Here is a 9,879-nt window from a genome sequence, read left to right as displayed (position 1 = left end):
TTTGTCAACTGTGATACAGTTATGACGCAAGGTACACGGAACGGGATATCACCAAGTACCTGCGGTGAGCTAGAAAACATTATGGTGGGAATTCCAAATTTAAATCTCATGTTGAATATAAGTCTTTTTATTGAGTTAACTGGGAAAAGAGTGGGTAGTTAAAGATTTCCATGGCAAAAATGAAACGTTTAAAAATACAAATATGTGTTACGCCGCCAGGCGGCGTGTCCCCCCCCCCCCCCCCCGGGAGATGCTGCCCCCTGAGGGAGTGACCGTGAACCAACAGAGGTGGCTCAAGGGGACGCGTCGAGAAGCCGTAAGGACAGTTGAGGTGAGTGAAGTCAAGTGTGAGGAGGGACACGGAGAGTGTCTGGGCTGGAGAGTCCTGTTTGTATAAGTGTGAAGAATAAAGTGTCATAGAGGTAGAAGTGAGCGAGAATCATTTCGAGAGCAACCAAAGGTGACACACACGCTCCCCTTTTAACACTTGCTTCCAAGCCTAAATTTTGATGGAAGTAATTTTCTATCGCCTGGTTGAACCCTAAAACCGTCTGAATAACGTTAGCACAAAAGTTAAAAGCAAAATCTTAAAGGCTTGTTTTAAAAGAACATATATGCACTGTAGTGACCTAAGTAAGGCACCATGTGGTCATTATTTCAAAATCTATGCGCAGATTTTCCGAATTGTAATAATTTTTAATTCAAGCCGTCAAATTGAGGTCATAATTTAGAAATCTGTCATTTTTGTACAGACAGGAATTGTCTGAAAAGTGTAGATTAATTTTTATCAATCTAAATATGTTTTCTTTCAATCATTTCCGAACCAAATCTACGCCTTATCGTCTTATTTCACCCAGTATCTTGTTGTGGAAGTCAGTGATATCGCTGAATCGTGAAGTAAGGAAGGACTAATTCGGATTGAATGTACAAAGCTTTGTGTTCCATTGCACCCGGAATGCTTTCATGTAATTCATAAATAGTCATTATTTGTTGTAATTCATTCTGTTGAGATGAAAATGACAATTAAAAACTGGAAAGTACGTTATCTTCTGTAAAAATATTCACTTTGACTCATTTCTTTCAAGCCGTAATGCATCTCTAATTTATATTGGATTTAGGTAAAATAATGCAGCACCTCATTGGAAACATAATATCTAAGAATTTTAAGAATCAAATATGACGATATCTGTCAAATACGAGGCAAAAAAAGACGTAGGATTATATCTGACAGTAAAAACGGCATAATCCTACGAGACGGAAATATGTGGTGATGTGGGTTGCATAAATGCCTGTAGATACCAGATTCGGCCAACGTTGCGAAAACGCAACATTATTTTCAGGATCTGATTTTGGCTTAATGTTGACTGGCTGACGAAATATAAGCTTTAATATTTATTAATTGAAGTTTTTACGTTCACATGGACGAATAAAAAACTTATTAAAAGGAATAGTTACTCTTAGGAAAAATTATTTATCTTGCTTAAAAGGAGACTAGAAAATTGACACATTTTGAGTTTTTTTATAAATATCGAAATACTTATTAAATGTCATTATAATCTCACTAAAAATCAGTTTAAAACTTATTTATATCGAAAAAGCGAATTCAGCATGAATAAAATTCAATTGAAACATTTATTTTGCATTTCTCAATAATGTTGCGTTTCCGCAACGTTGGCCGTAAATGGGTTAATAATAATACACGATTGATGAAGAGAATGCTGCACTGAGTGACTCGTCTGTTTTAATTGTTGATGTACCCACATTCCTTTCAATGATAACATCAGTAATGGGTTGTCGTTTGAATGCCATCACCATGCTATTATTTGTTCAAATGACAATAACATTTCCTCTTGAAAACATTGCTAGCCCTGGTTAAGGCTCAAAATGATCGATGCAAGGAATTTCTTTCTAAGGTGAATTTCCGTATATTTACTGGTAACTGTGTCGCGTTTATAGGTATGAATCAAATAACTTGCCTTCTGTGTATAATTACATTGTTTAGTTAATTGGTATTATAATAATAGGAATGAAAAGCCCCGGCTTTCTAAGTCCGCAAAGGCAATGCTATCATGTCGATATTTTGGAAGCGAAGTCATAAAACTTAAATCATACAACTTGTCCGTCTTACATTTTGGTGATACTCTTTCCAAAATGTAAGTCAACTTCTTCAACAAAAAGATTGAAGAGGAAGGAATTTATTTGGCATTTAGTATTGTGTTTTACAATTAACAATTCTAGAGCTCTGTTCACGTTACTAATTTTAGTAAGTACATTTAATATCTCATACGTTTTATCATACTCAAGTGTTATTTAGTATTTATAATTTTTTTTGAGTGAATTATGTAGATAAATTATTAATTCAACGCTGCATTAATAATTCTATTCACTTGTAGGGCAATTAGTCTATGCCCATGCAGTGTATGAAAGAGATTAGGTTGCTGTGGATTTTGCGTGATAAATGATGAGATTTCATGTTGACTCGATTTTAGTGAATTTGTGCCGTATGAATGAAATATTGAAATAAAGACACGAAACGCCAAGGTAGCTCGGATCATCAGCTCCTGTAGACAATTATTTTGAAAAATTTTCCTGACAAAAAGCAAAATAATGGTTATACCCTAACAACACATGGACATCCGACGGATGTCCGTCGGATATCCAAGGCGGACGTTGCGGATGGCCCACGGATATCCGAAGGAAATCCGGCGATATCCGTCGGATATCCATACGTCCCAAAATCCGATATCCATAGGACGTCCGCTGCCGGATATTAATACAATTTTTTGCATATTGTTGCAAGAATATACGCCAAAAAGGATCCTGCACATGATAGACAACCTTATCAAGGTGGAAGGAGTCTTCATGTCCCAAATTCGACATTCTTGCAACAATATGCAAAAAATTGTATTAATATCCGGCAGCGGACGTCCTATGGATATCGGATTTTGGGACTTATGGATATCCGACGGATATCGCCGGATTTCCTTCGGATATCCGTGGCCCATCTGCATGTCCCAAAATCCGATATCCATAGGACGTCCCCTTCCGGATATTAATACCATTTTTTGCATATTGTTACAAGAATATACACCAAATAGATTCCTTCATTCGAATGATTAATGCTTTAACTAATGACTACTGATTAAATAAAAAGAAACAAAATTGCATTAAAAACTATTTAATCTTTCTTATTTTGTCATTTGTAAGGCCTTTTTACATAATTTGAGTTATTGCATCCAAGCAAACTGACTTTCAAAATTAATGTTACCTCTTAGGAATGGGATCAATTTAAATTTAGTGAATCCAAGAATTCGAATGGAACAGGTCATACCCTGAAAGTTCAGAAAAATGATTTCCAAGGAAGATCGTAACATATCTTATGCTTTGAGATTTCAATAGTTTGAAGAATCACATCAACAATGGCATTGTTTATAGGTAAAATCTATATACCCAAACTTCCAACCATGCCTACTAATAAACCTGAGATGATACAATTTCTGGGTTTGCCTTTCCGTATCAATGAATAAATTCAACCTTGTAAAGTGACCTTAATGAAAAATTGTAGCAAACAATAGTTAAGAATGATTACCACTTGGTTACAGTTGAATATTGACAAGAACCAGATAAAACAATCGTTTGATTCATCATATAAATTTCAGCTTATAAAATTAACAAAAATGGCACTTCTCTGTGAACAAATACAACATGCATGGCTTTAAAAGATAAAATTATTAAACATACATAAGTTATAACATGGAAACAAATCACATGCTTACATTGGCACAAAATAAACTGTCCATATAGATAAGACCAATGAATTCACTTCATCTCTGAACTCCAAAACACTTATGACTAAGTAAATACAGTGTGAAAACATGTGAGCAGAGCAATGCTTTGTAGATTATTTTCACGGAATGCACAAGTCTAAAATGAGATTAACAACTAAATAATAAACACCTGAGTAAGAGGAATGACAAAGTATTTCTATTCCAACGTTAACTTTTTTAACACAATGGTAAAAATTCCACCTCCAATCACCATATTTAGCCATATCTATTTTCCCCTTAAAAAATTGAACAAAATTTGGTACAGCCCAGGGCTTCCTCTTGGGAACTAACTATTTTCCTGGTCACTGCAATACACAAAAAAAGGATATGTTATAAAAAGTGGTCTCAGAGCAAAGGACTGTCACGCAGTCACTTGTGAGGTAGAAACATCAAAAAAAAACTTAATAAAGGTCATTTTATTGCTATATATAGGAAACCTTTACAATGACTCATATGTGTATTTTGCATATTTATTGGTTGGTTCTGTAGCATTTGTATTTGCAACAAGCTTAATCTAATTAAAAAATTTTCATTAAGACAGGTGAGAGGCTGTTAAAAATTATATAAATGAAAGAAAACAAAAAAATAGATACAATAACTAAAAGAAATAGTTTTTCATAAATGAAGTCAGCAGTCTTATAATAATAATTATTTGCAAGAAACTTTTTGTTTCCTTCATAAAATGAACTTCGCATATATTGAATTTATTGCATTATTGAACACAGTTATTCTTAACGACTGGTCCCATACCTTGGATTTATACGCCAGAAGACTCCCGTTCCATGATACTTAATTGAGAAGTTGAGATATGATATGCTTTACTTCATAGATACAAGTTAATGCAACAGCTTAACCCTCTTAGTGCCACCATAATTATAATATGTCATCAGCACGCCTCAATGGCATCAGGCCACAAGTTGAACAAACAAGACCTTCTGGGTTTCAGCTTCCTGCCTTCCACAGTCTAATTATTAATTTAGGCAATTAATCATTTCTTTTTTGTAACCTTTTATCCCAAGTATTTAAATATATAATATTTGAATAATACTTCATACATGCTCTGGCAAAAATTGGTTATTTCCAAACGGTAAGTTATTATGGCCGACCATTGTTTTGTTACAACGTAACATTGTCAAGCACCTTTTATCTTAATAAATAATGTGTATAATGTATTTAAATAATTTCGAATCATTAGAAAAAATGAGAAAATGATACTGATATCACACCATGCACACATCATGAGCCACATTGCTGGCTGCTGATTTAAAAAAGCCAAAGTTCATATGAAAAGATATGGTAGTTAGTAGATTAAGAAAAAACTTACCTTTTTTTCTTCCCATTACATCTCTCGGGGGCATGTCTTAGCCAGTTCTTTATGGCCAACTCTATTTCCTTCTCTGAGGCATCCTTGAAAAGTGGGTTCCTTTGTACAGCCCCTGAAATGTATTTATTTTAATGTGAGCAATCATCCTTAATTTTTGCGTGTACATCTTACACTTAGCACTTGTGGTTCTGCTACAGCTATGCATCGGTGGCTCCATGGTAACAATACTGAGATTAGGAACACTGTTTACAAGCAAAATTATTGACCAAGGCCTTAGGATAGGAATGTCTCATAATTTATAAATACCAAATGTGGAAAATGGAGTCACAAAGAATGAAAATTAACATTTAAAATGCTTTCTGGCCTGATCAAGGGTAAGATTCATGCTCATAACATACCAAAACAAGGGTTCCATGGAAGTGGAAAAACAATGTTACCTCACCACCACTAAGGAAAAGTTACACTCATAAAACCAAACTCCACGTATTACTCATTATAATTTTGCAAATAAGTTTCAAATGATTGAGCTGGGTAGGATTGAGCATTGAGTAGCAAAACAGGTAGGACAGGCACACAATTGCTGGCTGCCAAACAATTTCCAGGGGTTTTCAGAGAAATACAAAGACTCTCTGAGTTCCTCATGACTAAAAAATTCCTCAAAAATTCTTGGTTTTCCAGATCACCGGATACCCTAATATACTTACTTAGTATCACATCTGCCATCAGCTTGCTGGACAAAGGTTTCTTTTTCTTAGCTCCAACCCAGCTAAATTGTGATGCCAAATTGTCGGACATTAACCTCGTCAACATTCTCTTGGTCACATCGGCGAGATTATTGCCCCCAATACGGCTCAAACAAATTACCTATAATATAAATGAACAACATGATAAAGAGTAATCCTTAATGAGTAAGACAACTACACTTCCATACAAACAAGCGTACAGCCTCATACAAACAAATTTCACAATTTTTTGGCCAGGTTAAGCCAAAATTTGATGCCATAAAATGGTATACGTTAAGTTCATACAAAACTATCAAGTCAAAATAACATATCACAAGTATGAATATTAAATGAAACAAACTAGGATTTATAAGAAGGCTTACCATATTTCTCTTCACTGTCTCATCAGCAAGATCTTCCTCCAATTTTTCCAGGTGTTCAAGAGACTGCAGTGGCAGATTTGCAGGCATGGCTGCACTAACATCAACACTTCTTGATTGAGTACTGCAAACAGCATCAAGGATTGCTTGAATAGCATCACTGTTTCTGCTTGCAGTGGCTCGCAACACAGCCAATTCCCGCAATACCTGTCTCCTGAAATCTAGGGAAGAAAGAAATTGTAAATTTCACAAATTAAATGATTTCAGGCAATAATCTGTGGTAGGCTTAAATCGTTAGAAGAATCCTACGAACGAGCAACAACTAAGCACCTAGTAACATTCAAAAAAGTAATACCCAACTAACCAATCTCACTTGCTGCCGATGCTGTAGGGCCCTTAGGAGGTGAGCAAGGCAGCAATTCCCTCTCTCTCTCCGAGTGAGGTGACATTTTGGCAGGAGAGAGAGATGCCATCTGATTGGTTGGTCTATTCTTATGTCCTCTATCAATAGAGGAAATGGACGGAGGTTTTGGGAGGTTTTCTATTCTCCTGCAACTTATCTGAGTTTGCAAAGGATCATCCTCCGATGAATCCTCACTGCTCGACACACGTCGAGCTTTCTTCATCCTTTTTCCTCTTCCGATGTCCTCACTTTCGGTGTTAAGGTCAGAGGTATCCTCTGCCCTTCTTAAGTGAGCACGTGCTCCCTCATACGTGTCTGGAAAAAAGAATGCATGGTAAAATTGATGTTTTCAGGTGAAACTTTGTGAAAGTGATTTATTTTAAAGAATGCATGCATTATATGTGCCAGGGGTAGAGCATACCATGTTGTTACTCTTATTCACCAACTCTCTCAACAGTCAAGATGATGAAAAATTTTATATAACTACACATGCAATGAAAAACTAAATGTAGTAACAGCCTAAATTAGCCTAAGCAGCAAAAGGATATTGAAAAATAATTTAAGTCATAAGGTTATGTTAAGACCAGTGGAATAGAATGTATGAATTTATAACATTAAGAAACTAATAATCACATGGCGTTTTTAGATGCACATTGTTATGAGGTAATATGTATACAAAAAATGTCAAGTGAAAAAGAGAGAGCTAATATGTTTTACAAAATAATTTCAAAATATTCTTACAGTATGTGTCAAAATATATTTCTCTCGTCAGATTTTGCTACTTGGGTACCTGAAGGTAACGATAATTTTTCGTTAAAAAGTACCAATTAAGGTAAACATACCATATGACTGAATTATTCTAGCAGGATATTCACTCCATGAAAGGTCCGGTTCCAATCTGCTCTTTGTGGCCTCAATTAACTTTCCATGGCTCTTGTAAGGTGGCCATGAACATTTCCCACCATTCATCCAATTAAGTGGAACAACAGCAACATCATTCGTCGAGGAGAAGTGAACCACCGCAAATCTCTTTGACATCTTTCTAATTATGAAACATTTACAAGACATAAAAAAATAAGACAATTTAACAATTTCAATGGTGAAGTGCAACCAATACACAGTTAATTAATAATATGCATGAGTGGAATCACAGCATAATTGCCTTTACAAGGTAGCAACATCATTCGTCATGGCGAAGTGAACCACCGCAAATCTCTTTGACATCTTTCTAATTATAAAACATTTACAAGACATACAAAAATAAGACAATTTAACAATTTCAATGGTGAAGTGCAACCAATACACAGTTAATTATTAGTATGCATGAGTGGAATCACAGCATAATTGCCTTTAAAAGGTACCCTAGTAGAAAAAATTGTGTTCTTTTGGTGTTCTTTATATGTTCATTCAGTGTTCAAGTGTTCTTTTGATGTTCTTTTGGTGTTCTTTTATGTTCACCAATTTCTTGGTGTGTTCTTTTGATGTTCAATTTATGTTCTTTTTATGTTCATCTCAGTGAACACAAAATGAACATTTTTCTTTATGTTCATTTTGTGTTCCCTTTGAGTTCATTTTATGTTCACCATGGTGAACACAATATGAACATTTTTTTATGCGTTCATTTTATGTTCACTTTGTTGTCATTTTATGTTCACCATGGTGAACACAAATTGAACATTTTTTTATATGTTCATTTTATGTTCACTATGTTGAACACAAAATGAACATTTTTCTTTATGTTCATTTTGTGTTCCCTTTGAGTTCATTTTATGTTCACCATGGTGAACACAATATGAACATTTTTTTATGTGTTCATTTTATGTTCACTTTGTGTTCATTTTATGTTCACCATGGTGAACACAAATTGAACATTTTTTTATATGTTCATTTTATGTTCACTATGTTGAACACAAAATGAACATTTTTCTTTGTTGTTCTTTAAAATAAACCAGTATAAAAATTCTCATTCCTTGGAGGTGATTGTGGATAGCTGCAGTTCATGTGTCATGACAAGTAGCTTTACACAAAACAAGTAATACAGATGATTTTGGAGACTTTGTCTACCAAAAATGAGTTTGAATTTCCCCATCTTGAAATCCACAAAACTGTATTTTTTAGCAGTTTTCCATAATATTTCTAGAAATTTAAAATAACGAATTTCCGGGAAAATTATCCCAAAATGAAGGCATATCATCAAAAAATGGACATTGAACGATCCGAGAATGCAATCAAGGAACACCTGAAAACACTCTCAATATGTACTTTATTGCATACTAAACAGGGATAAGGCCTGAGCATTTGGCTTCTACTATTAAGTTCGTTTCTAATAAAAAAAGCTGGAAATAAAATGATTTGAAACTTACCCAAACAGTGACATCTGATTCGCAATGATGTGAAAGTGTTCATGGTAATGATGGGACTTCCGTGAAAGCTTTTTCTTTGTTGTTCAACAAAATGTTCTTTTTATGTTCATTTTGTGTTCTTTTGATGTTCAAAAAAGTGTTCATTTTGTGTTCAAATTATGTTCTTTTTATGTTCACAGACGAGTGTTCATTTTGTGTTCTTTTTATGTTCTTTCTGTCACAAAACACATAAAAAGAACATAAAGTGAACATTCGGTGAACATAGAAGGAACACAATTTGAACATTAAATGAACATTAAAAGAACACTGAATGAACACACTTTTTTCTACTAGGGTAGAAACATCATTCGTCATGGAGAAGTGAACCACCGCAAATCTCTTTGACATCTTTCTAATTATAACACATTTACAGGACAAAACCAAAAATAAGACAATTTAACAATTTCAATGGTGAAGTGCAACCAATACACAGTTAATTATTAGTATGCATGAGCGGAATCACAGCATAATTGCCTTTAAAAGGTAGCTTCACATACTTCATAACACAATCTGTTACAGGCCATTGTTGTAGCACAGACATTCTCGGGCCACAAAGAAACACTCCAATAAGCGAAGAGTCACATGGAGTGGCATAAAGATTATTAACATCTAAAAATTGCCTCCCCACAAATACCATACCCTTGGTGAGTTCATTGAAAGCAATGTTTTCCACTTTAATAATACTGCCATTTCTCAGGCCACAACAATTGTTAGCATCATGTAAACCTATGCAGTAAGAATTGAACATTGCCCTTTTATACTGAGGGTCCATACAATGTTCCACCAGGGGACCACCCACATGCGCACTTTTGTAACTGACA

At 34.7% G+C, this 9,879-nt stretch overlaps 1 protein-coding gene across 1 annotated transcript; it reads right to left on the bottom strand.

Moving 5' to 3' along the window:
- Window positions 1-3,964: 3,964 nt before the first annotated feature.
- LOC124172392 lies at window positions 3,965-8,006 on the bottom strand. The gene is made up of 6 exons (XM_046551846.1): window positions 7,499-8,006; window positions 6,618-6,971; window positions 6,257-6,474; window positions 5,856-6,015; window positions 5,152-5,263; window positions 3,965-4,132 (listed from the first exon to the last, which is right to left on the bottom strand). Exons 1-6 carry the CDS (start codon window positions 7,722-7,724, stop codon window positions 4,114-4,116), a joined length of 1,089 nt encoding a protein of 362 aa, XP_046407802.1. The 5' UTR covers window positions 7,725-8,006; the 3' UTR covers window positions 3,965-4,113.
- Window positions 8,007-9,879: the final 1,873 nt, after the last annotated feature.

This window comes from Ischnura elegans (genome assembly GCF_921293095.1).
Source record: "Ischnura elegans chromosome 13 unlocalized genomic scaffold, ioIscEleg1.1 SUPER_13_unloc_1, whole genome shotgun sequence".
Taxonomy (NCBI): domain Eukaryota; kingdom Metazoa; phylum Arthropoda; class Insecta; order Odonata; family Coenagrionidae; genus Ischnura; species Ischnura elegans.
This window is presented reverse-complemented; position numbering and strand designations above follow the sequence as displayed.

Coding starts and splice junctions, on each gene's coding strand:
- LOC124172392 (XM_046551846.1), bottom strand. CDS start 7,724: ATGTCTTGTAAATGTTTCATAATTAGAAAGATGTCAAAGAGATTTGCG. Junction 6,972..7,498: donor TAGAATAATTCAGTCATATG/GTATGTTTACCT, acceptor TCTTTTTTCCAG/ACACGTATGAGGGAGCACGT. Junction 5,264..5,855: donor GATGGCAGATGTGATACTAA/GTAAGTATATTA, acceptor AATACATTTCAG/GGGCTGTACAAAGGAACCCA.